Genomic DNA, 27,496 nt, shown 5'->3' with positions numbered 1-27,496 from the left:
AATGTCAAGTGCCCTTCAATATTCAAGTCCCAATCTTCTTCATCCTCCAGCCATGTCTCTGTAATGGCTGTCAGGTTATACTTACTTATTTTGATTTGTGCTATCCGTTTTGTTTGGAATGCCATGTGCAATCAGATACAGAGCCTTAAGGTTGGTCCTTTCATTATTTCTGTAATCCCAAGCCTTATCTGTTTATTTATTGTTAAATTTGCACTTTCTATCCTTTTCTGGTAAAATCTGTTGTGATTTCTTGTATTTATATCTTGTCTCTTACCTTGCCTCTACTCTTTAGTTTACCATATTTTCCCAAATTTGGTTCCATGCCCAACAATATAAGTTAAGAATCTCTACTTCCCTCATAATGGGGCTCCTCAAACAGTGGCCTAATGGTCACCACTCTCAATTGTCATAAAACAAAACATCTGGTTCACTATTGTCCTTTAATCATACAATCCTTACAGTGCAGATAGAGGCCATTCGGCCCTTCACATCTGCACCAGCTCTCCGAAGAGCAAACCACCCAGACTCAGCCCTCCAGCCTCTCCCTGTAACTTCCCATTTCCCATGGCTAATCCACCCAGCCTGCATATCCCTGGATACTATGAGTAATTTAGCATGGCCAGTCCACCTAGCCTGCACATCTTTGGACTGTGGGAGGAATCCAGAGCACCTGGAGGAAACCCACGCAGACACATGGAGAAGTGCAAGCTGCAAATACACAGTCACCCACTTCCCTGGCGCTGTGAGGCAGCAGTGCTAACCATGTTAGGGAAGGAAATCTGTCATCCTTTTCTGGTCTGGCCTACATATGACTTGAGACCCACAGCAATGTGGTTGACTCTTAACTGCCCCAGGCCAATTAGAGATGGGCAATACATTTGAATTTGAATTGAATTTATTGTCATGTGTACTGAGGTAAAGTGAAAAGCTTTCTCTTTCGAGCAATACAGGCAGATCACAGAGTTAAGTAGCATAGATAGTAAATAATAGGTAAACAGGCAAAAACAAAGACACAGGTACAGGCGAATGTTAAGAGTTTGTGAGTCCATTCAGTATTCTAACAACAGTTGGGGAGAAACTGTTTCAAAACCGGCTGGTGCATGTGTTTAGGCTTCTATACTGTCCCCTTGATGGTAGAGGTTGTAGAAAAACATTTCCGAGGGTGGGATGGATCTTTGAGAATGCTGGCGGCCTTTCCTTGACAGTGGGCCTGGTAGATAATACTGGCCACATCCCATGAACGAATGAAAAAGATGGAAATCATCCCAATAGTACAGCCCCAATTTCCCCATTACTGGCGCCTCATGAACCAGAACCCTTTTCTCCTGCCTCTGTCCCTGAGTCAGTCTAATCTTATTTTCCCTTTGCCAATTTGCACATGGACCAGGTAATAATCCATGGATTATTAACTTGCCTGACTCCTCATATTGAACATGGAGAACCTCTTTCCTCATCCTGCCAATGTCTTTGGTACCTATATGGACCATGATGACTGGATCCTACACCTGCCCTGAGCAGATATCCTGATATCTGCCATCGAGCACGCAACACAGCCTTCTAGAGGATTCCTCTTGCATGCAGAGAACAGTGCCAATCCCAAAAACAAAGACCTACAGGCACTGGAAATCTGAAACAAGTGCAGATATTGATGGTAAAACTCAGCATCATTGGAGAGAAAGCAGGGTTACTGTTCTGGCCCTTAACTCCAGTCTCCCAGTTTCTCCGTTTCGATCGGCTCTGTTTTGATAATGCCACCTTCTGCGGGGAAGGGGGGTCTCATAAATATCCATCTTATTCCTCAACAGGGATTTACCATCAGTGTGGTTAACAGAGCCCAGAGCATGTCAGACAAATGCGCCGCACTTCGGCCCTCACCCCTTACCTTCTCTTCCAGGACACCGATAGGTCCTCCTCGTCCTCACCTATATCCCACCAGCCTCCACATCCAAAAGGGTCAAAAGTTGCCATTTCTGCCACCTCCGGTGAGATGCCACCACCAGACACAATTCTCCTCCCCTCCTTTTGTCAGCCTTTCATAAGGACCATCCCCTCTGGGACACCCTGGTCCACTCCCCTTCCCGTTTATTTCCTCCCTCCTCCGATCCGACACCCCAGACACAGCTTGCAGGTGAAGCAGTGCAATGCTTGCACTTCAATTAATTTTGTCTACTATACTCGCTGCTCACAATGTGCTCTTCTCTGCACCAGGGAGACAAAGCATAGTCTGCTTTGCAGAACACCTATGTTCAGTCTGCAAAAATGACCCTGAGCTTCAAGTTGCCTGCCATCCTGAAGAAGGGCTTATGCCCGAAACATCGATTCTCCTATTCCTTTGATGCTGCCTGACCTGCTGCACTTTTCCAGCAACACATTTTCAGCTCTGATCTCCAGCATATGCAGTCCTCACTTTCTCCTCGAAGATTTTAACATGCCACCCTGTTCTGGCCAACATCTCTATCTGAGGCTTGCTGCACTACTCCAGCGAAGCTCAACTCAAGCTGGAAGAACAACACCTCATTTTCTGTTGCAGTCACTGTAACCTTCTGGACTTAATCTTGAGTTCAATAACTTTTAAGCTTGAGTGCCTTCTCCCATGTCCTTCCCCACACCAACACACCAGGCCCTGTCATCACATGGTTTGCTTTCATCACAACCAAGCCACTTTCACCCACCAGTAGTTTCTATTATCACTCTTTCTTCCTCCCTGGCTCCCTATAATCCATCTCTTTGCCTGCCCACCTGCTGTTCTCTTTCTGTCTCTTTCCCTCTCCCTCTCTCCCTGGGCCCCACCTCCATCCATCATTACTCCTTTACCTTTACTACTTGAAAGTCTATAGGCCTCTGAAAAGAGACACATTATTTTTCATCTTGCACACATTAGGACAAGCAGAAGAGTGCCAGATTGCAAGCAATCACAAGAACTTGTATGACAGGAGCAAATGATGCTGAAAAGTACAGAGAACCATAGAATTCCTACAGTGTGGAAACAGGCCATTTGGCCCAACAAGTTCACACTGACCCTCCGAAGAGTAACCCACCCAGACCCATTCCTGTACATTTACCACCAACTAATGCACCTAACTTACACACCCGTGAACACTATGGGGAAATTAGCATGGGCAATTCACCAAACCTGCACATCTTTGGACTGTGGGAGGAAACCCACACAGATATGCGGAGAATGTGCAAACTCCACACAGAGAGTCACCTGAGGCTGGAATCAAACCCAGGTCCCTGGTGCTGTGAGGCCACTGTGCATTCCCAACAAGGACATAGGTTTGCCAAGTACCCAGACTTTTTGTTCTAATATGCAATATTTGAATGTATTCCTATACCTCTCTGTTGCTTTCTTCATGACAACAGCTCATCCACAAGACTAGGAGCAGAATTGGGCCATTTGGCCCATTGAGTCTGCTCTATCATTCCATCATGGCTGATATGTTTCTTAACCTCCATTCTCCTGCCTTCTCCCTGTAACCCTTGATCCCCTTACTAATCAAGAACCTATCAATGTCTTAAAAACATTCAAAGACTTTGCCACAGAGGGCAGCGGAGGCCATGAGTCCTAGGGATTCACCATCCTCTTGCAGAAGAAATTTCTCCTCACCTCAGTTCTGAAGGGTCATCCCTTCACTCTGAGGCTGTGCCCTTGGGTCCTAGTCTCTCTGACTAGTGGAAGCATCTTCTCCACATTCATTCTATCCAGGCCTTTCAGTATTCTTTAAGTTTCAATCAGATTTCCCCCTCATCCAGAATCTTCAAACCCTTCATCCCGGGATCATTCTTGTCAATTTCTTCTGGACCCCCTCCAAGGCCAGCCACTCTTTCCTTAGATATGGGGCCCACCCTATTCCAAAAATGGTTGAACCTAAGCTTTATACAGCCTCAATACCACATGCCTACTCTTGTATTCTGGAAATGAATGCTAACACTGTATTTGCCTTCCAGACTGCCAACTGAGCGTGCAAGTTAACCCTTAAAAGCATCCTAAGTCCCTTTGTGCATCAGATTTCTGAACCCTTTCCCTATTTAGAAAATAGTTTATGCCTCAGTTCTTCTAACCAAAGTGCACAATCTCACACTTGCCCACATTACATTCCATCTGCCATCTCTTTGCTAAACATTGACTGCTACCCACCCCCTTCTCATAGCCATCCCCTTATCTGCTGAGCCTGTAGATAGATTCCTGACCTCTTCCACACTGTCTGCCCTATTACTTGTTCTGGAAACTTTAATAACCTCTGCTGAGCCTTCTCCCCCAACCCCCCTTTAAGTCGTTCAAAATCCTTGTGACTTTGATTTAGCTCGATTTGCACTATCAGTTTATCTCCCTTGTAGAGTCATGGAGTCATACATGGAAGCAGTCCAACCAGTCCATGCTGACCACAATCCCAAACTAAACTCGTCCCACCTGCCTGCGCTTGGCACATATCCCTCCACCCATTTTGTATTCATGTATTTATTTAAATGTCTTTTAAAGGTCATAACTGTACCTGCATCCACCACTTCCTCTGGGCATTAATTTCACACACGAACTACTCTCTTTGTAAAAAGGAATTGTCCCTCATGTTGTCTTTAAATCTATCTCCTCTCACCTTAAAATTTGCCCCCGAGCCTTGAAACACCTACCTATGGAAAAGACACTTGCCATTCATCTTATCTATACACGTTATGATTTTATAAACCTCTATAAAGTCACCCCACAATGGCCTGTGCTCCAGTGAAAAAAGTCCCAGCCTCTCATTATAACTCAAGCCCTCCGTCCCTGGCAACATCCTGGTAAATTGTTTCTAAACCCTCTCCAGCTTAATAATATCCTTTCTATAACAGAGCAACCATAACTGGACACTGTATTCCAGAAGCAGCCTCACTAACATCTGTCCAGTATAACCTCAATGTAACATCCCAACTCCGATACTCAAAAGTCTGAGCAATGAAGGCAAGCATGCTAAATGCCTTCCTCACCACCCTATCTCTATGTTATGCAAACTTCAAACAATTATGTACCTGAAACCCATGGATTTTCTGTTCTACAACACCACCCAAGGTTCTAATTTTAACTGTATAAGTCTTAACCTTGTTTGTTTTACCAAAATGCGATACCTCGCATTTATCCAAATTAAACTCCATCTGTCACTCTTCAGTCCATTGACCCAACTGATCAAAAATAATTCATTCTGAATGCTTAATTCAATAAGATACAAAGCCTCTAAGTTTGTTCAGTTATTGAGTTGCCCTGCAATTTTATGCTTCCTTAGTACAATCTGACATTAACACATTCTGTTCCTTCCTTTATTTTCTGGTAACAATCAAGCCCTTCACTAACCAGCAATCCTACAATCTCTGTTTCTTTTGATTTTATCATTTTTCATGTAAATGAAACCCCCCCACCGTTTAGGGCCAAAGTTAACTCACCAAACAGTTGTTGAAACTGTGCAAGATGGAGAAACTCAGAAACAAGTCATTTTTTTTCCAATAGTAATTAAGCTCACTCCTACGTTAGATAGGTCAGGTCAGTTGGCTTGGATGGCTGGTTTGCAATACGATGTGATGTTATTAGAGTGAGTTCACTTTCTGCACTGGCTGAGGTTATCATAAAAGATTCTCATTCCCAGTCTCTCCCCCTCACCTGAGGCATAGTGACCCTCAGGTTAAACCACCACCTAATGTGTTTGCTCTAATGTGAGAGTAGTCTAATAGTCTGGTAGGACTCTGACTTTACCTTTTGGTTTGCCATATTTACACAGCCATTAAATACAATGAAACATAGCTTGAACTTCATTATGCCAAAGGTCTGAGCCACATTAAAATTTTCATTCTCCTCTGTCACTGCCTCATCTGGCAACTTCCAATAAGCAGTGGTTTGCGTTGACCAGTTAGTTGGAATTTTAAGGTAGCCTAACTGTACCTAATATAACCAAAAGTCGAAACAAAAATGTTCCAAAGTACTTATTATACAGTGAGTGTTGTGATTATGTGACTGAGCTAATAACCCAAACACAGAACTGACTTCTGAGGAATACTTAGAATTTTTGCAAGGTTTGTGAAGGTTTGTAGCTCAGGTTGAGGTTTAGGGTGTAGGTTTGCTCGCTGAGCTGTAGGTTTGATATCCAGATGTTTCATTACCTGGCTAGGTAACATCATCAGTGGTGACCTCCAAGTGAAGTGAAGCTGTTGCCTCCTGCTTTCTATTTATATGTTTGTCCTGGATGGGGTTCCGGGGGTTTGTGGTGATGTCATTTCCTGTTCGTTTTCTGAGAGGTTGATAGGTGGTATCTAGATCTATGTGTTTGTTTATGGCGTTGTGGTTGGAGTGCCAGGCCTCTAGGAATTCTCTGGCATGTCTTTGCTTAGCCTGTCCCAGGATAGATGTGTTGTCCCAGTCGAAATGGTGGTTTTTTTCATCCGTGTGTAGGGCTACGAGGGAGAGAGGGTCGTGTCTTTTTGTGTATCCTGGTCGTGTCTTCTGGTGTTTGTGTATCCTGGTGGCTCACTTTCTTCCTGTTTGCGCTACGTAATGTTTGTGGCAGTCCTTGCATGGAATTTTGTAGATGACGTTGGTTTTGTCCATGGGTTGTACTGGTTCCTAGAGGCCTGGCAATCCAACCACAACGCCATAAACAAACACATAGATCTAGATACCATCTATCAACCCCTCAGAAAACAAACAGGAAATGACATCATCACAAACACCAGGAACCCCATCCAGGACAAACATATAAATAGAAAGCAGGAGACAACAGCTTCACTTCACTTGGAGGTCGCCACTGATGATGTTATCTGGCCAGGTAATGAAACGTCTGGATATCAAACCTACAGCTCAGCGAGTAAACCTACACCCTGAAGACTTAGAATGTTAACTCTGTTTCTCTCTCCACAGATGCTGCCAGACCTGCTGAGTTTTTTCCAGCGTTTTCTGATTCAGATTTCCAACATCCGCAGTATAATTTGTATAATAATCCATGGAAGCATAAATGACAGGTTGAGAATTAGAAGTCAGTTTTTAAAACCTGGTCTCAGAAATTAAAAGTTGCTCTCAGTAAAAGTGGCTACATTAGCCCTTCTGTTGTAAAACCTGAAGTAATACTCTCCAGAAAGGATGTTATGGACCAGGCCAGACCCCCTCAAAACATTTCAAGTAAGTAGGCCAGACCATAACTTTTCAAGTTGTTTTAAGCAGGTGTAAAGTGGACATTCCAGGAGTGATTTGGTGGCCCAAACACTTAGTTTTAAACAAAGCAATCTCTTTGCAAGATTACCAAATAAAACACAAACACAAGAGAACAGAATATAGAATAACTTAACTACTTAAAAACCCACCAGACTATCCCAACTTAATGATGCTATCTCAGATACTTGCAACATCCCCATAAACACTGTGTTGGCAAAAAAGGTACAACACAGGGTCTTACAGGAGAGAGAGCGAGAGAGAGAGACAGAGAGAGAGAGATTCAGCATGGAACACCCTCTTCCATGTAGCTGTTTCTTTGACCAGCAGCCTCAAAAACTGACTGGCGGCTCTGAACAGCAAGACTGCTAAAATCCAAAACCAGAGAACAGCTGAACTGGGAGAACTGGCCACTCCCCTTTCAATATACAAGTATTTTGTTTAAACCTTAAAACCTTTTGCCTGAGGCAGTACCTGTTAGCTAGAATCAAACTGGCCTAAAGCCCACCCAAACCAGACCTCCCGGAAAATCTGTGTTTATGACCCCTCTGAAAAATACGCAAGGACAACATAAGCTTGTTCAGGGAGAAGCATCATCACAAGAGAAGCTAGCCACCAGTATCCATAAGTAACTCCAGTAATAGAAAAAACAAAATTGGCTCAATGCTGCGAGGCAGTAGTGGCTAAGTGAGCCTCTCAGTTGTAGATATTTTCCTAATCAAGTTGTTTAGAGATTTTATAACACATTTCTGGCACAGGTGGAGCTCGAACCTCGAGGTGTGGATAGTATCTCTGCACCACACGATCCCTTAGCCTCTCGGTTGTAAGTAGGTAGCCAGGGACAGGCAATAAACGCTAGTGCTGCCAGCATTGCCTGCAAATTAAAAGCTAATTTTTAACAAGCAAGAATCAAGTAACAAAAGCAGGAAAGGCATTCTGAGTCTATTTAAGAAACTGGACATGGTGCCCAGGAATCCCTGCTATCTGCTAACAGATGGCTGCTGGCAGCTTGCTAAATTTATAATTGCAGCCCAGAGGTAATCAGAGAGGCTGTATTGACTGTCTAGTCTGAACGTTCTGACTATTTCTCTATACTGTTAATTTGGGGTGGGAGGGGTCATGCTCCTAATTTTTCTGTACTGGTCCTCAATGACATCTTGTGTTTTTAACACAATAGAACATCATGCAAGCCTAACCCAGACAGAAATTGCTGCCAAGTCACATAAGGTGGTAGTAGAAGGGGTGACCTAAAGTTAGATTTTAAGGTGCACAGGAAAGGGAGGTAGAGATGTCTAGGGAGAGAGAATTCCGGAGCATCGGATTGGAGGCCCAGCCACAGATTAAAACCAGGGAAGTGCAAGTGGAGGAGGGCAGAGACCTCACAGGGTCGTAGGGCTGGAGGAGATGTCGGAAATAGGGGGGGGTTGAGGCGGTGGAGGGAGTGAAAAAGAAAGCAGCGAATGTTTTAATAAGAGGTTTGCTGGACTGAGTGCCTGTGTTGGTCAGCAAGCACAAGGGGCACTGGCTGAACAGGATCTGGTTGTGGGTTAAAGTATGTCCAGTCGCATTCTGGATGGGCTGAAGCTCATGGAGGGTGACAGGTGGGAAGCTGGCCAGGAGACGTTTGGAATGCTTCAGTCTAGAGACGATGGCCACTGGTACCATGTGTCCCCTGTGAGGTGGGCAAAGCACCTCCACTCCTTTGACAGCAAAAAGGCATTTGTTTGGCAGAGGTAAACTGATAATTTGGGCTCTAGTCCCGAGGTTTTCATCGCTTTGAGGAACCCTTGTACATATTGACACATTCTTAGAAATACCCCAATCAAAATATCAACACCTTCCCATGAACTCCTCAAAAATATCAACACACACCCTGAAGGAGGCCTTGCAAATGCAGTCTTGGAGACTCACTTGGAAACACAACCCTAGGCAATCCTTGTAAATATTAACACATGCCTGGGAATCTCTACACATATCAACACATTGATATATGCATATCAAGGAGTGACCTCCTCGATATGCGCAGTTGAGAACTCACTGTTCCTTAAACACATTCGGAGGACCCCCTGTAAAAAGTAGCAGCCTGCCCCGTGAATATGAACTGAAAAATGTGTTGCTGGAAAAGCGCAGCAGGGTCAGGCAGCATCCAAGGAGCAGGAGAATCGACGTTTCGGGCATAAGTCCTTCTGAAGAAGGGCTTATGCCCAAAATGTCGATTCTCCTGCTCCTTGGATGTTGCCTGACCTGCTGCACTTTTCCAGCAACACATTTTTCAGCTCTGATCTCCAGCATCTGCAGTCCTCACTTTCTCCCCGTGAATATGAACGTTTTCCCGGGGAAGTTCCATTTATGAGCTGAATTCACTAAGGTGCACAGTCTTGATAAAGGTATTAACTCTTTGGCTGTGCTCAGGTTTAGTGAGCACTCCAGCAAATGTAACAGCTCCACCGAGAGCAGCAGATTTGCTTGAGTGTCAGTTTTGTTTCAGATACTGTTTCCTGGTTAAACAACACATTAACCAGGAACAGGTGATATGATGTCAAGTTCAATTGAAAACTGACCTGTGCCATTTTTATACTGAGGCTGAATGTAGAAAATCTGTCCAGATTTCAGAAGCTTGACTAACACCGTGTATTTAAAAACCTGGACTAATGTAAGTGAGGCCTGAGGGAAATGTACGCAAACTGTACCCAGTTTAAAATCACACAGCACCAGGTTATAGTCCAACAGGTTTATTTGGAAGTACTAGCTTTCAGAGCGCTGCTCCTTCATCAGGATATCATGTACCTAGCTTGAAATCCAAAGGCCTTGTCTATTTGAAAGGAGACATTAAAATGATAATATGATTCGATTCCCTAGAGTGTGGAAACAGGCCCTTGGGCCCAACAAGTCCACACCGACCCTCTGAAGAGTAACCCACCCAGACCCATTTCCCTCTGACCAATGCACCTAACACTATGGGCAATTTAGAATGGCCAAGTCATCTGACCTGCACATCTTTGGACTGTGGGGGGAAGCCCACACAGATACGGGGAGAATGTGCAAATTTCACACAGAAGGTTGCCCGAGGCTGGAATCGATCCTGGGTCCTTGGCACTGTGAGGCAGTAGTGCTAACCACTGTGCCGCCCTTATGCATCAAAATGCTTGTGTTCACTTACAATTAACGATCTTAATTCCAGGCACGAACAAGTGCCACAGCTAACGCAGCCCCTGAAGCCCCAGCTGAAAACAAAAAGTGTTGGAAATCACAACAAGTCAGGCAGCATCGCGGAGAGAGAGCAGGCTAATGTTTCAAGTCTAGAGAACTCTTCATTATAGCTGGTGTAAAAGGGGCAGCATTTATACAGTAGGGCAGAGTGCTGGGGGAAAAAGAATGTTGGTAGTTCAGATTAAGTGATCAGAATGGGAGAATGGTAGAACAATGGTGTGTCTAACTACCAGACTGGAAAGAACAGACAGTCCCATTGGAGTGGGGGGAAGGAAGAGAGGATATTGTAACATAGAGTAAAGGGAAGACCTTTTAGAACTGAGATAGGCATAAACTTCTTCAGCTAGAGACTGGTGCATCTATGGAATTCATTCAAGGCTGTGGAGGCCAGGTCATTGAGTATTTGAGAATGAGATAGATAGGTTCTTGATTGTCAAGGGGATCAAGGGTTATGGGGAGAAAGTGGGAGAATGGGGTTGAGAAACTTATCAGAGCTTAAAAATGTGTTGCTGGAAAAGCGCAGCAGCTCTGGCAGCATCCAAGGAGCAGGAGAATCGATGTTTTGGGCATAAGCCCTTCTTCAGGAATGAGGAGGGTGTGCCAAGCAGGCTAAGATAAAAGGTAGGGAGGAGGGACTTGGGGGAGGGGTGTTGGGAATGCGAAAAGGTGGGGGGAGGGGAAATGAGGAAGCTGGAGAAATCCGCATTCATCCCCTGTGGCTGGAGGGTTCCTAGGCAGAAGATGAGTCGCTCTTCCTCCAGGCGTCGTGTTGCCATGGTCTGGCGATGGAGGAGGCCAAGGACCTGCATGTCCTTGGCAGAGTGGGAGGGGGGAGTTAAAGTGACCTGCATCCTTCTTCCCGACCTCTCCGCCCCCACCCCCTCTATGGCCTATCACCCTCACCTTAACCTCCTTCCACCTAGAGCATTCCCAACGTCCCTCCCCCAAGTCCCTCCTCCCTACCTTTTATCTTAGCCTGCTTGGCACACCCTCCTCATTCCTGAAGAAGGGCTTATGCCCGAAACGTCGATTCTCCTTCTCCTTTGATGCTGCCTGACCTGCTGCACTTTTTCAGCAACACATTTTTAAGCTCTGATCTCCAGCATCTGCAGTCCTCACTTTCTCCTAGTTGAGAAACCTATCAGCCATGATTTAATGGTGGAGCAGACTTGATGGGCTGAAAGGCCAAATTTCTGCTCTTATGCTTTATAGTAGCAAGTAAAGCTAAAAGAAAGGGAAGGAATGGGAGTAGATTCACAATTTGAAGGTGTTGAACTCATTATTGAGCCCAGAAGATTGTAAGTTCGTGTGAAAATGAGATGTTGTTCCTCCAGTTCATGCTGTGATTCACAGGAGCAGTGCAGCAAGCTGAGGCCAGACAAGTGGGCATGTGAGCAGGATGCTGTGTGAAAGTGACTGGCTATGGGAAGGTCAGGGTCACGCTTGTGCACAGACCAGAGGTGTTCCACAAAGTGGTCACCCAGTCTGCATCTGGTTTCTCCAATGTAGAGTAGGCCACAATGGGTGCAACGAATACAACACACAAGACTTGAGCCTCAAACTAGACTCAGTCTCCGTGGAGAGGAACGCAATCCTGGTGTTAGCTGCCCTCTTTGTCTCAACATTATTCGTGAGCAACAGATTGAAAGGGGGTCATTGCAGAAACCATCCCTTCATTGGTATGTTGCTGCAATGGGCGAGCTGCTGGTGTAGTGGTATTCTCATTCTCAGAAGGCCAGGTGATGCTTTAGGATCCTAAGTTCAGACCTGATGGCAGAATCTGGAGTAGAGGCTGGATCATTGAAGGCTGAGATAGGCAGCTTTTTAATCAGTAAGGGAGTCAAGAGTTATGGAGAAAAGGCAGGAAAGTGGAGTTAAGGATCATCAAATCAGATCAGCCGTGATTTCATTAAATGGTGGAGCAGGCTTGATGGGCTGAATGGCCTACTTCTGTTGCTAAAAAGAGGCAATAAGTCAACAAATACAAAGATCGATTAGGGGTGGTGGGGGACAGACAGTGCATCGGTTTCCTGTGATCTCCCCTTTGCCAATGCTTGAGGGTTCAGGAATCACATTTGAAAGATCTCATTGAGTTTGGAGCGTTAGTGAAATGAGTACGATGCATGTTGTCATCTCAGCGCCGCTATTCTGTCTTCACCGTGTCGAGAGGGAAATCAAACAGGGCGCATATTTCCTGTGGCGTTTACTTACATTAGTCAAGGTTTTGAAATACACTGTGCTTTGTTTAGCTTCTGAAATTTGACTGGATATGTCTACATTTAGCAGTGGGTCAGTTTTCAATTGAATTTGACGTCCCATCACCTGTTTCTGGTTACTGTGTTGTACAACTAGGAAAGAGTATCTGAAACAATCCACCAGTCAAGGAATTTCTCCTGCTCTCCGTGGAACAATTATATTCGCTTCTTGAAAACCCACAAAGTAGCCCCAAGGAAGGAAGAGAACTTGCGCTGATAAAGCACTTTCCACCATGCTCTCGATTTTCCAAAATGGTTTTCAACCAGCGAAATACTCTTCAACCTATAATCACTGTTGGGATGGTGCCTATGCTGCAGCCAGTTCGACACAGCAAGATCCCACATGCAGCAACATGATAATGACAGGTCATCACATTTATCCACGTTATGCTTCATCCGCCCAGCATTTACCAACTCGTTCAACATATCCATGTCACCAAAGCATCTCTGCACCTGCTTACAGTTCGTCCTCCCACCCAGCTTTGTGGCAAAACAGTATGGCTGCCTTTCCCAGGAGGAGGTCTCACAGGACACCTTACAGCTTTCCATCTTGTAACTGAATCTCTCATGACCTTAATTAAATTCCTCCTGACCTGTTATTGTTGATCTTGGCTACATGAATATTGCAATCCTGTGTCCCGGGAATCCTCCTTCTCCGAGGAGAAAGTGAGGACTGCAGATGCTGGAGATCAGAGCTGAAAAATGTGTTGCTGGAAAAGTGCAGCAGATCCTGCTCTTTGGCTGCTGCCTGACCTGCTGCGCTTTTCCAGCAACACATTTTTCAGCATTCTCCTTCTCCTTTCAATTAGTCTTTCACGTCCAACTTGAGCTGATGAATGGACACTTGGCTTGAGATCTCATCCAAAAAGGAGGTGAGTTGGGACTTCTGAAGGGTTACCATGGGAATTATGAGCCTCCTTCTGTGCTGTAAGTTTCAACAAGTCTTAAGGAGAGATTGGATAAGCTTGGATTTCCGCAAGGATCAGTGGTAGGTCCACTGCTTTTCGTCATTTCTACCAAGCACCTTCTTCATTATCCTACCTGTCTGAAACTTCACTTTCAAGGAACTATCAACCTGTACGCCAAGGTGTCTTTGTTCAGCAAAGCTCCCCAGGACCTTAACAATAAGTGGAAAAGTCCTCCTCTGATTTGCTTTTCCAAAATGCAGCACCTCGCATTTATCTAAATTAAACTCCATCTGCCACTCCTCAGCCCATTGGCCCATCTGATCAAGATCCCGTTAACCTTCATTGCTGTCCACTACGCCTCCAATCTTGATGTCATCTGCAAACTTACTAATTATACCTCCTATGTTCACATCCAAATCATTTATAGAAATGATGAAAAGCAGCTAAACCTTGTGGCACTCCACGACCTCTAATCTGAAAAGCAACCATGCACCACCACCCTCTGTCTTCTACCTTCAAGCCAGTGAGGCAGAGTGATGCAGTCCTGCAAAGAGAATTCAGAGCATTAGGTAGGAAGTTGAAAATCAGCATTTTAGGTTGTGATCTCAGGATTAATTCCTATGCCACGTGCAAGGCAGGCGAGAAGTAGGATAATTATATAGTTGAATGCGAGGTGAAGGAGTTAGTGGAGGAGGAAGAGATTCACTTATCTGGATCTTTGGTATCTCTTCCAGGTCAGAGGGACCTGTGCAAGAAAATCAGGTCATACTTAAACTGGTGGGGCACCAATATCCTGGCAGGGAGGTTTGCTCGTGCCACTAGAGAAGGTTTAAATTAGCATGGTAGGGGAAACCAAAACAGTAGGTCAGCATGTCGAGTGTTTGATGAGATTGGCCAAATCATGTAAGCCTAGAAGGAAGAACAGGTGAAAGTGAGGACTGCAGATGCTGGAAATCAGAGTTGAGAGTGCGGTGCTGGAAAAGCACAGCAGGTCAGGCAGCAGCTGAGGAGCAGGAGAATCAACGTTTCGGCCATAAGCCCTTCATCAGCCCTTCTTCTGTAGGAAGGACAGGCAGAGCCAGGTTAATGAACTTTGCGGAACTAAAAGTCTATTTTAATGCAAGGCGAAAAATAACAGATAAGGCAGATGATCTCAGAGCTTGGATTATGATGTGGTAGCCAGGACAGAAACTTGGTTGAGAGAAGGCCTGGACTGGCAGCTGTGTGTTCCAGGATTTAGATGTTTCAGGTATGATAGGAAGGAACGTAAACGGGGTGGAAAGAGTTACATTAATGATGAAGGAGAATGTCACAGTTGTACGAAGAGAGGACATCTTAGAGAGCTCATCCGGCAATGCAATATTGCTAGAATTTAGGAATAAGAAAGATGCAAGAACTATATATGATGGGGTTATACTATATGTCTCTCAGGAGATAGGGTGGCTCAGTGGTTAGCACTGCTGCCTCACAGTGCCAGGGACTGGTGTTCAATTCCCACCTCGGGCAACTGTCTGCGTGGAGTTTGCTCATTCTCCCCGTGTCTGCGTGGGTTTCCTCCGGGTACTCCGGTTTCCTCCCACAGTCCAAAGATGTGCAGGTCAGGTGAATTGCCATGATAACTTGCCTGTAATATTAGGTGCATTAGTCAGGGGTAAATGTAGGGGAATGGGTCTGGGTGGGTTGCTCTTGGGAGGGTCGGTATGGACTTGTTGGGCCACAGTGTAGGAAATCTAATCTAATCTAATCATATGTAAACAGATTATGGAAGCCGTAAAAACTACAGGGTTTTAGTAGTGGATCATTTTAATTTACTCAGTCGGGATCACCGCTGGAACCATTATTGTTTGTAATATTTTTAATGATTTGGATGGAAATGTCAATGGTTTGATTAGTAAGTTTGCAGATGAAATGGAATTGTGGAGAGTGAGGAGGATGTCAGTGGATACAGTGAAGAAGGTTTACGGCATGCTTGCCCTCATTGGCTGCAACACTGAGAATAACAATTCACAGGTCATGTTGTAGCTGTATAAAACTTTTGGTTAGGCCACTTTTGTGTGCAGTCCCGGTCTCCAGACTGTAGGAAGGACGTGGAGAGGGTACAAAAGAGTTTTACCAGGAGTTGCCTGAATTGGAGTGAATTAGCTATAAGGAGATGTTGGACAAACGTGGATTGTTTTCACTAGAGTGTCAGAGGCTGAGGGGTGACCTGGTAGAAATATATAAAATTATGAGAGGCATGGATAGGGTGGATAATCAAGGTCTTTTTCCTAGGGTGGCAATGTCAAATATTCGAGGGCGTAGATTTAAGGTGAGAGGGGAAGAGTTTAAAAGAGATTTAAAGAGGTGGCTCAGTGGTTAGCACAGCTGCCTCACAGCACCACAGACCTGCGTTCAATTCCACCCTTAGGTGTCTGTAGAGTTTGCCTGTGTTTTCGTCAGTTTTCTCTGGGTGCTCTGGTTTCCTCCCACATCCAAAGATGTGCAGATTAGGTGGATTGGCCATGGGAAATTGCCCATAGTGTGCAGGTTGGTGCATCAGCCATGGGAAATGCAGCATAACAGGGCTAGCGTAGAGGGTTGGTACAGGGTGAGATGCTCTTTAGAGGGTTGGTGTGGAATTGATGGACTGAATGGCCTGATTCCACACTGGAGGGATTTTATGAGATATGTGAGGCCAAGTTTTTAGACAGACAGTGGTAGTTGTCTGGAATGTGCTGCCAGGGGAGGTGGCGGAAACGGATATGGTAACAATGATTAAGACAGACACATGAACAGGCAGAAAATAGAGGGTTATGGAACATGTGCAAGCAGAATGGGATTAGTTTAGAAGAGCATCATGGAAAGCATAGACATGTGGGCTGAAGGGCCTGTTCCTCTGCTGTACTGTTCTGCATTCTTTTTTTTATTCCTGTGCTGAAAACCCCTTGAGTTAAAGTTCAACAGACTAATTCTTTGTTAAAAGTGCAAACACATGACCCATGTTACCAATAAGAAGACAGGCAGGAGGCTGAAAGAACACAGCAAGCCAGGCAGCATCAGGCGGTTCCGAAGTTGACGTTTCAGGTGTAACCCTTACCAATAAGCTTACATTTGTAACATAGCGTTAATGCCGGGAAAACAGCTTCACACAAAGGTTTTCAAACAAGTTTCTCAGTGAGATAAAGACATATTGCAGCAAAATGACCAAACACTTAAACCATAGCAAAATCAGAGAGAGGGAGAGAAACAGGGTGGTTTAAGGTGAGCTTTCCAGAGCCGAGGATCTAGGAAGTTAAAGGCCTAGGCATCATTGATGGAACAATTAAAATCACGCCCTAGTTAAAAGAGTGAATCTGGCTCGTTGATAAACAGGGAAGAGGTCAGATATACAACCCTGCACATTCCAGCTGTCACACTTAACTCTAGCCTCGGTTGCTCCTGGTGTCTGACTGGTAGCAGAGAGAGAAAATAGTGCTTTAACTTTGAGTTAAATATAAACATTCACTGCTCTTTCAAAACGATAGGCTGTTCCTGACAGCTGGCAGCTCCCACATTTTATGCTCAATTAAAAAAAATTAATTACCGTCAGCCGGAATTTCTTTTCGCAATTAGATTTATGCGAGTGAAACTGTTGGAAAGCTGAGAGATGAAAGTTGCGTAATCACAAATTGAAGTTTAAATAGACCAGTTGGTTGTTACTTCCAATTAATCAGTGACACTGACAGAGCTTTCAAATTGTTCCTGTTACTGTAGAAATAAATCATAAAAAAGCAACCAAGACGATCTATCCCGACAATGCATTAATAAATAAGTTTCCACTATTGTTATGGTCTGGAATGCATTGTCTGAAAGGATAACGGAAGTGAATTCAATAGTGCCTTTCACAAAGGGATGAGAGAAAGTTCTTGCAACGGAAATATTGCAGGGCTGTGGGCAAAGAACAGGTGTGTGGTATGAAATGAATGACTTTATTGAAGGCAAAATATGATATTACGTTCCCCCCCCAAAAAGAGACAGAACCAGGTACAGGTCTGTTAGTGTGTGGAAACTCTGGGTGCATCCAGAGAGGTTAGCTGGAATGCTGGACTCACATGTTTCAGTCTGCCGTGAATTCTCCAAGGCACTTAGAGTCATAGAGATATACAGCATGGAAACAGACCCTTCGGTCCAACCTGTCCATGCCGACCAGATAACCCAACCACTGCATTTGCCTGAAACAAAGACTTGCATTATAGTCTTTCATCATCTTACGATATCCCAAAGCACTTTACAGTCAATAAAGTCAAGTTGTTGTTGTAATGTATAGCCTACAGGAGCTAACACAGCAAGCTCCTACTAACTGCAACGTAATATTACGTTTAGAGATTTATAGAATAGAATCTCTGCTGTGCAGGAAGAGGCCATTGGGCCCATCAAATCTGCATCGACCTTTCAAAGAGCATCTCACCCAGAACCAACTCCTACTACTCTAGCCCCATATTTCCCAAGGCTAATCTACCCAGACTGCAGATCCCTGGATACTACGCATCATTTAAGCATGGCCAATCTACCTAACCTATCCATCTTTGGACTGTGGGAGGAAACCAGAGCACCTGGTGGAAACCAAAACAGACACGGGGAGAATGTGCAAACTCCACACAGACAGTCACCTGAGGCTGAAACCAAGCCTAGGGCCCTGGCGCTGTGAGGCAGCAGTGCTAACCACAGAGCCATCGTGTTATCCTGAAACATTAGCTGTGTTGCTGTCTCCACAGATGGTGCCAGATCCACTGAATTTCTCAAGCATTTTCTGTTTTTTATTTCAGATCTCCAGCATCACATTGTTTTTAATTTTTTATGCTTTTATTGATGTTGGTTGAGGGAGAAAGTATTGACCAAAACTTTTCTATCATTTTCAAGTGTGATCTTTTGCATCTCTTGAGGGGACAGACGTGGCCCTGCTTTAATATCTTGTCTGACTAAGTAGCACTCTGTCAGTATTGCAGAGAGGTGACAGTCTGGATTTTTATACTCTAAGTCTCGGTCGTGGGATTGTGAGCCCAGCATTATTCAGTTTCCAACTGAACATGGGCTGACATTAAGCTCAAATCCTCTGAATTTGGAACATTGGTTTGTTCTTGGGAAATAGAATTCAAGCTGAATTGAATCCAATGGAGTGTTTTTTATTATCCCTGTGATCCCAACAGCTAACAGAGCATCGAGACAATCGAGGCAGCACCTACGGTCTGGGCTCATGGTGTCACCTGCCGATCTATGAAGAAGCGATGCACTTGGCAGAAGATGGAAGAGTATTTTGCCGGGTGTTAAGGTAAGCTAATCTCTACCATTACAATTGACTGATTAATCCACAGAGATAATGGCTAGTGTGGTGGCTCGGTGGTTAGCACTGCTGCCTTACAGCGCCAGGGATCCGGGTTCAATTCCAGCCTCGGGTGACTGTCTGTGTGGAGCTTGCACATTCTCCCCGTGTCTGGGAGGATTCCCTCCGGGGGCTTTGGTTTCTTACCACAGTCCAAAGATGAGTGGTGACTTGGCCATGTAAATTGTCCAAAGTGTCCAGGGATGTGCAAGCTAGGTGGATTAGCCATGGGAAATGTAGGATTAAGGGATGAGGTGGGATGCTCTTCAGAGGGTTGGTGCTGACTTGATGGGCTGAATAAGGTAAAAACAATGACTGCAGATGCTGGAAACCAGATTCTGGATCAGTGGTGCTGGAAGAGCTGACCTCCGTCTGCAGTGTTGTGAATTCTATAAAAGGTGCTAAATTGGATAAACACCAATGGAAGGATGCTGTGAAACTTGAAAGGGTTCAGAAAAGATTTACAAGGATGTTGCCAGGGTTGGAGGGTTTGAGCTATGGAGAGTGGTTGAATAGGCTGGGGCTGTTTTCCCTAGAGATTCGGGGGTTGAGGGCTGATCTTATAGAGGTTTATAAAGTCATGAGGGACTTGGATAGGATAAATAGACAAAGTCTTTTCACTGGAGTGTGGGAGTCCAGAACTAGAGGTTTAGGGGGAGAGGGGAAAGATACAAAAGGGACCTAAGGGGCAAATGTTTCACGCAGAGGGTGATGCGCGTACGGAATGAGCTGCCAGAGGATGTGGTGGAGGCTGGTACAATTGCAACATTTAAAAGGCATTTGGATGGGTATATGAATAGGAAGGGTTTAGAGGGAAAGTGGAATTAGTGGAATTAGCTGGCAAATGGAACTAGATTGGGTTGGGATGTCTGGTCAGTGTGGACGAGTTTGACTGAAGGATCTGTTTCTGTGCTGTACATCGCTATGACACGATGACAGGTCCCTGGGCCATGATGCTTATTTTACCAATGCCCATTGACAGAAGTGCAGGCAGCATACCCTCTGCTTGCACTGCAGAGTCTGTGGCTGTAGAATCAACAAGGAGGAGAAGTGGGTAGCGAAGGTTCCAGTGGCACATCAAGGGAGCCTGCACCTCTTAAAAGGCACATTTGTTAGGGCTGAAGCAGACACAAGGAAAAAGTGAGATCTGCAGGTGTTGGAGATCAGAGTGAAAAACTGTAGTGCTGGAAAAATGCAGCAGGTCAGGCAGCAGGTAGTTGTACAGGAAGTGAATATGATCTGGGAACCCACAAAAAAAAGGACAACATTGAGAGGGCAGCTTCGGTGGTAGATGTGGAAAGTAGGGGCAATATCCAATATCCATAGGGGACCAGGAGGCTTTCCAGACCCACACTTGCAAGGCATGTGAGCAGACAGCTGGCAGTCTACCCTGTGACCTGGATGCAGTGCATAAAACTTGCAGTGACCTCACATACACAGTCAAGCTCAGGTGGGGACATAGGCCAGGGGTAGCACTGGCCCGTGATTTCTGTCCCACTCCCTGTGGGCTGCAAAATCCAACTTGAGGTAAGAAAGGGAATTAATTGCGAAAGTAGAATAAAATCTTGTGCAGGTTAAGAATGAGTTCGCACTGGTGGTAATGGGAGCTAAAAATCACACAACATCAGGTTACAGTCCAACAGGTTTGTTTGGAGGCACGAGCTTTCAAAGTGCTGCTTCTTCATCAGGTGGTTGATGAAGCCGTGCTCTGAAAGCTCATGCCTCCAAATAAACTTGTTGGACTGTAACCTGGTGTTGTGTGATTTTTAACTTTGTCCATCCCAGTCTAGCACCAGCTCCTCCACATCAGGGGTAATCGGAGTGTTTATTGCCAATTTGTAGTGCCCTTGAGAAGCTGGTGGTGAACTTTCCTTTGAACCAGTGAAATCTGTATGCTTTAGGTTGATCTACGATGTTATAGAGTCATAGAGATGTACAGCACAGACACAGGCCTTTCAGTCCAACTCATTTATGCTGACCAGATAGTCCAATTTGCCAGCATTTGTCCCTATCCATTTATATCCTTTCTATTCATATACCCATCCAAATGCCTTCTAAATATTGTAATTGTACCAGCCTCCTCCACATCCTCTGGCAGCTCATTCCATACGCGTTCCACCCTCAGTGAAAAAATGTTACCCCTTAGGTCCCTCTTAAATCTTTCCCCTCTCACCTTAACTTATGTCCTCTATTTCTGGGTTCCCCCAACCCAGGGAAAAGACCTTGTGTATTTACCCTATCCATCCCCCTTATGAAACCTCTGTAAGGTTACCCCTCAGCCTCTGACATTCCAGGAAAAACAGCCCTAGTCTATTCAGCCTCTCCCTGTAGCTCAGATCCTCCAACCCTGGCAATATCCTTGTAAATCTTTTCTGAACCCTTTCAAGCTTCACAGCATCCTTCCGATAGGAAGGAGACCAGAATTGTACACAATATTCCAAGACGGACATCTAGGATTCTGACTCAGCGACAGTGAAGCAACAGCAATATATTTCAAGTCAAGTTTAGATCAAGTAGATTGGATGGGGCGGTGTTTGTGCAGTGTGTACAGGAAGCTTTTCTAACTCAGTATGTATATTGCCCGACCAGAGGGGAGGCCATATTGGATTTGGTACTTGGTAACGAACCGGGACAAGTGATGGGTTTGTTAGTGGGTGAACATTTAGGTGATGGTGACCACAATTCTGTGACTTTCACCTTGGTTATGGAGAGAGATAGGTGCGTGCAACAGGGTGGGTTTTACAATTGGGGGAAGGGTAAATACGATGCTGTAAGACAGGATCTGAGGAGCATAAGTTGGGAGCATAGGCTGTCAGGGAAGGATGTCGTGGAAATGTGGAACTTTTTCAAGGAACAGATACGACGTGTCCTTGATATGTATGTACCTGTCAGGCAGGAAAGAGATGGTCGTGTGAGGAAATCTTGGTTGATGAGGGAGGTTGAATGTCTTGTAAAGAGGAAGAAGGGGGCTTACATAAGGTTGAGGAAACAAGGTTCAGACAGAGTATTGGAGGGATACAGGATTGCCAGAAGGGAGCTGAAGAAAGGGATTAGGAGAGCTAAGAGAGGGCATGAAAAATCTTTGGCGGATAGGATCAAGGATAACCCCAAGGCATTTTATGCGTATGTGAGAAACATGAGAATGACGAGAACGAGGGTAGGTCCGATCAAGGACAGTAGTGGGAGACTGTGTATTGAGTCGGAACAGATAAGTGAGGTCTTGAATGAGTACGTTTCTTCAGTATTTACAAACGAGAGGGACCGTATTGTTGAAGAGGAGAGTGTGAAATGGACTGGTAAGCTCGAGGAGATACTTGTTAGGAAGGAAGATGTGTTGGACATTTTGAATAACTTGAGGATAGACAAGTCCCCCGGGCCTGACGGGATTTATCCTAGGATTATGTGGGAAGCAAGAGAGGAAATTGCAGAGCCGTTGGCAATGATCTTTTCGTCTTCACTGTCAACAGGGGTGGTACCAGGGAACTGGAGAGTGGCGAATGTTGTGCCCCTGTTCAAAAAAGAGAATAGGGATAACCCCGGGAATTACAGGCCAGTTAGTCTTACTTCGATGGTAGGCAAAGTAATGGAAAGGGTACTGAGAGATAGGATTTATGAGTATCTGGAAAGACACTGCTTGATTAGGGACAGCCAGCACGGATTTGTGAAGGGTACGTCTTGCCTTACAAGTCTTATTGAATTCTTTGAGGAGGTAACCAAGCATGTGGATGAGGGTAGAGCAGTAGGTGTAGTATACATGGATTTTAGTAAGGCATTTGATAAGGTTCCCCATGGTAGGCTTATGCAGAAAGTCAGGAGGCATGGGATAGAGGAAAATTTGGCCAGTTGGATAGAAAACTGGCTAACCGGTCGAAGTCAGAGAGTAGTGGTAGATGGTAAATATTCAGCCTGGAGCCCAGTTACAAGTGGAGTTTCGCAGGGATCAGTTCTGGGTCGTCTGCTGTTTGTAATTTTTATTAATGACTTGGAAGAGGGAGCCGAAGGGTGGGTCAGTAAATTTGCAGATGATACGAAGATTGGTGGAGTTGTGGATAGTAAGGAGGGCTGTTGTTGGCTGCAAAGAGACTTAGATATGATGCAGAGCTAGGCTGAGGAGTGGCAGATGGAGTTCAACCCTGCCAAGTGTGAGGTTGTCCATTTTGGAAGGACAAATAAGAATGTGGAATACAGGGTTAACGGTAGGGTTCTTAGTAAGGTGGAGGAGCAGAGGGATCTTGGGGTCTATGTTCATAGATCTTTGAAAGTTGCCACTCAGGTGGATAGAGCTTGTAAGAAGGCCTATGGTATATTAGCGTTCATTAGCAGAGGGATTGAATTCAAGAGTCGTGAAGTGATGTTACAGCTGTACAGGACCTTGGTTAGGCCACATTTGGAGTACTGTGTGCAGTTCTGGTCGCCTCACTTTAGGAAAGATGTGGAAGCTTTGGAGAGGATGCAGAGAAGATTTACCAGGATGTTGCCTGGAATGGAGAATAGGTCATACGAGGATAGGTTGAGAGTGCTCGGCCTTTTCTCGTTGGAACGGAGAAGGATGAGGGGTGACTTGATAGAGGTGTATAAGATGATCAGGGGAATAGATAGAGTAGACAATCAGAAACTTTTTCCCTGGGTACAACAGAGTGTTACAAGGGGACATAAATTTAAGGTGAAGGGTGGAAGGTATAGGGGAGATGTCAGGGGTAGGTTCTTTACCCAGAGAGCGGTGGGGGCATGGAATGCGCTGCCTGTGGGAGTGGCAGAGTCAGAATCATTGGCGAACATTAAGTGCCAATTGGATAGGTACATGGATGGGTGCTTAAGCTAGGACAAATGTTCGGCACAACATCGTGGGCCGAAGGGCCTGTTCTGTGCTGTATTGTTCTATGTTCTATGTTAAGATGGCGATTGGCTTGCAGAGCAAATTGCAGGTTTTAGTGTTGCCCTGTATCTGCTGCACCTCAAGAACCTGTTCCTGCGCTGTACTGCTCTATGTTCTATCTTTTCTTTATTCCTGTCCTGAAAATCCCTTGAATTAAAGGCCAACAGATCAACTCTTTGTTAAAATAGCTAACTCATTGCCATGTTACCAAAGAGAAGACAGCAGTTTACATTTGTGAAATGGCTTTAATAATGGGAAAGCAGCCTCACGGAAGAGTTTTCAAACCAATTCGGCACTAAGATAAAGAAATATTGGGTCAAATGACCAAAGTTTTAGGTTTTAGACCCCAGCAAAATCAGCGAGAGAGATGGATTGCAAAGTCCAGTCTAAGGAGCCTTCATGAATTTCTGTAGTACCAATGTCCAGTCGTTAACATATTGCCTCAAACTGAAAGCTGTTCTACAATCCAGGTCTGTTCATGAGGATTTTTAACAAAACAATGAGTCTTAATCTTTGTTTTCACCTTATGTTTTGTCTAAAAGGACCGAGTTGCTGGAATGTGTTGGGGACATTGATTTTCTTGCCAAGGTGCACTGTGTGCGTCAAGCTTTCCAGGTAATATTTTCAGAACTCAGTTGTTGATTCACACATGAGCATGAATATGTCTGAGCCATGGATTATAAATTACTGGTTAGGCCTCAGTTTGAGAGTTATGGCCAATTCTGGACTCTATACTTTGGGATGATTACCAAGACCCTGAAGAGGCTGCAGGCAAGGTACCAATGCAGCATGGTACCAGTAATGAGCGACTGCAGTTATATAGAGTGACAAAAGAACTTGGGGATTGTTCTGTTCTAGGTAGAGAAGTAGAAACTAGAGATGTTCAAAATTCTGAGGAATTGTGAAAAAGCGACTGGTGAGAAACTCTTTGGCTACCCATAGGGTTGGTAACTAAATGACATAGATTTAAATGGGACCAGAGCAGAATTTTTAATGATCTCCTGCTGGACTTTGTGCTGTACGATTTTTTAACAGGGATTTTGTGAGGTTCCAGGGAGCGTACCAGGAGGTGGGTAGGGGTTTGGAGTAAAACCGAGTGGGATGGCAGAGGATGGATTGCTTTCCTGTTGTCACTGGTTGTCACTGCCACCAGCTCTGGTGAAGGTGGCACTTAACCTGCCCAACCTTAGACCAAATGTGACCTTTATTTGGTCAATTTAGGGCCGATGAAGGCTTCTTCCTGCTGGCATTGGAGAGATTGGCAAGTAGAGCCCTACTCAGAGTCTGCCAAGGTATATCTGCCAATTCAGAGACAAAATTAGTGTCATCAAGTCAAGACTGACACATGTCAACCAATTCACTATATTGAAGTGGACTGGCTGTTATTACATAAGCAAATACAGAAACCTATTTCTACACTTCAGATATCCCATCAAAAGAATATGGATCACTTTTATTTCAAGATGTGGGCATGTCTGTTTCTTGAAGGGGAAAGGAAGTCAGGACTCTGTTTTAACTTGTGCCATGGAATTAATATTTAACAGCATCGTGATTCGGTGGTTAGCACTGCTGCCTCACAGCGTGAGGGACCTGGATTCGATTCCAGCCTCAGGCAACTGTCTTTATGGAGTTTGCACATTCTCCCCATGTCTGCATGGGTTTTCTCTATGTGCTGCAGTTTCCTCCCATAGTCCAAGGATGTGCAGGTTGGGTAAATTGGCCAAACTAAATTGCTCATTGTGTGTAGGTTAAGTGCATTAGTCAGGGGAAATGTAGAGTAATAGGGTAGGGGAGTGGTTTGGGTGGGTTGCTCTTCAGAGGGCGGTGTGGACCTGTTGGGCCGAATGGCCTTGTTTCCACACTGTAGGTATTCTACGAACTATCTCTGACAATACATCACTTCCTCAATGCAACTAGGGACTGGGCTGAAAGGATTGTTGCAGTCTTAAGTAGACTATCTGAATTGGTGGTGAAAGCAGATTCAAGTGGATTCAAATCCTGGAGTGATTTTGAGGATGCAGTGTTAAGGCTGAGCTGAGCTCAAAGAGAACAGATAGCCTAAACTATCAGCAACACCCTAGCTAAGTTTGAAGCATAATTTCACACTAATTTCTCCACCTTTGCAGATAATTCTTTCCGATGTAATTAATAGAAGGTTTTTCGCAGAAGTGGGAAAGAAGGTTCTGTCCGCGATTATGACAAAAGCACATAAGGTATGGGAGTTCTGAGCTGTGTAGCTTTTGCTGGTTAGGCCATAAGACATAGGAGGAGCAGTAGGCCATTCAGCCCATCAAGTCTGCTCCGCCATTCGGCGAGATCATGGCTGATCCGATTATTTTCATCACCATTTTCCTGCCTTTTCCTTGATTTTGTTCCTTCATCATCCTCTATTTTTGTCGCTTGTCTTATTAAAATGAACAGTAATGGGCCCTGTTTATAAGATAATGACAAATTAATGGGAGAGTGATTTTTGTGAGAGGTTTTGGTACATGGTATAATTATAATTCAGAATAATTATTCAAAGTACAATTATTTATGTTCACGTTTTGCATATTTTGCCATTATCCTTTTTTTCCCATCTTTTGGAATACATTATACAAGCTCCTAATTTTCACATCTTTCTATCATTAGCAATCCGACTATCTATGCAAATCCAGCATAGCAATTCTATTATATTGACAGACCATCATCCACACTCCCATTATCTGTGCTCCCAGTATCCACACTGACAACACCACTATCCTCTCTATTGCATTATCCACACACTCGCTTTAACCATTCACAATCCCTTTATTGTCACTCTCATTTTCCCTGCTCCAAATCTTCACAGTTCTCTTATCAGCTTTCTTATGATTGTTATGATCCTAGCTGATGAAAGTTCTGGACACCAGATCCACAAACATCCACTCCCTCCAACATCAGTGCTCAGTAGCATGTACCATCTACAAAACAGTGCAGAAATTCTCAAAAGATTCTTAGACACACAACCATCTAGAAGGACAAGGGGAGCAGATACTTGGGAACATCACCATCGCAAATTCCCCTCCAAGATGATTAGGGGTTTAGATAGGGTTGACCATGAGAACCTTTTTCCACGTATGGAGTCAGCTATTACAAGGGGGCATAGCTTTAAATTAAGGGGTGGTAGGTATAGGACAGATGTTAGGGGTAGATTCTTTACTCAGCGAGTCGTGAGTTCATAGAATGCCCTGCCAGTAGCAGTGGTGGACTCTCCCTCTTTATGGGCATTTAAACGGGCATTGGATAGGTATATGGAGGATAGTGGGCTAGTGTAGGTTATGTGGGCTTGGATTGGCGCAACATCGAGGGCAAAGGGCCTGTACTGCGCTGTATTTTTCTATGTTCTATGTTCTATGCACCATCCTGATTTGGAAATATATTGCAGTGCATGGACAGCAGCAGGTTAAGAAGGCAGGTCACCACCATCTTCTCAAGGGGCAACTAGGGACAAGCAATAAATGTCCAGCTGACGGCACCCACATCCCATGAGTGAATTAAAAAAGCCTAATCCCAGAGTGAAACGTGATAGATCATCAGGGATATTTTTGTAATTTGTTTACTGTGATGTTCAAGTTACAAGAAGCTGCAAATGCATTTTAAACAAAAGAACATCAAAGTTTATATACACGAAAGGAAAATAGAAGTAACTATGATACAGTGCACAAGAGCTAATTATAAGAAATAAAAACTCAACCTTTTATCTTTCAGCAACAAATCTTA

At 44.6% G+C, this 27,496-nt stretch overlaps 1 protein-coding gene across 1 annotated transcript in view; it reads left to right on the top strand.

Annotated features, from left to right (window-relative positions):
- The window catches only part of miga1 (mitoguardin 1), a 118,280-nt gene that overhangs the window by 62,230 nt on the left and 28,554 nt on the right, over positions 1 to 27,496 (top strand). The window contains exons 9-11 of the mRNA XM_087990411.1: positions 18,707 to 18,828; positions 24,298 to 24,370; positions 25,882 to 25,968. Of these exons, the coding sequence (XP_087846537.1) occupies positions 18,707 to 18,828; positions 24,298 to 24,370; positions 25,882 to 25,968 (282 nt within the window). The remainder of the gene's footprint in view (positions 1 to 18,706; positions 18,829 to 24,297; positions 24,371 to 25,881; positions 25,969 to 27,496) is intronic.

Source organism: Chiloscyllium plagiosum, unplaced genomic scaffold (assembly GCF_037043375.1).
Source record: "Chiloscyllium plagiosum isolate Xiang-an unplaced genomic scaffold, Cpla_swu_hap1 HiC_scaffold_9, whole genome shotgun sequence".
In the NCBI taxonomy this organism is placed as follows: domain Eukaryota; kingdom Metazoa; phylum Chordata; class Chondrichthyes; order Orectolobiformes; family Hemiscylliidae; genus Chiloscyllium; species Chiloscyllium plagiosum.
Note: the sequence above shows the minus strand (reverse complement) of the source record. Positions and strands in the feature narration are given on the sequence as shown.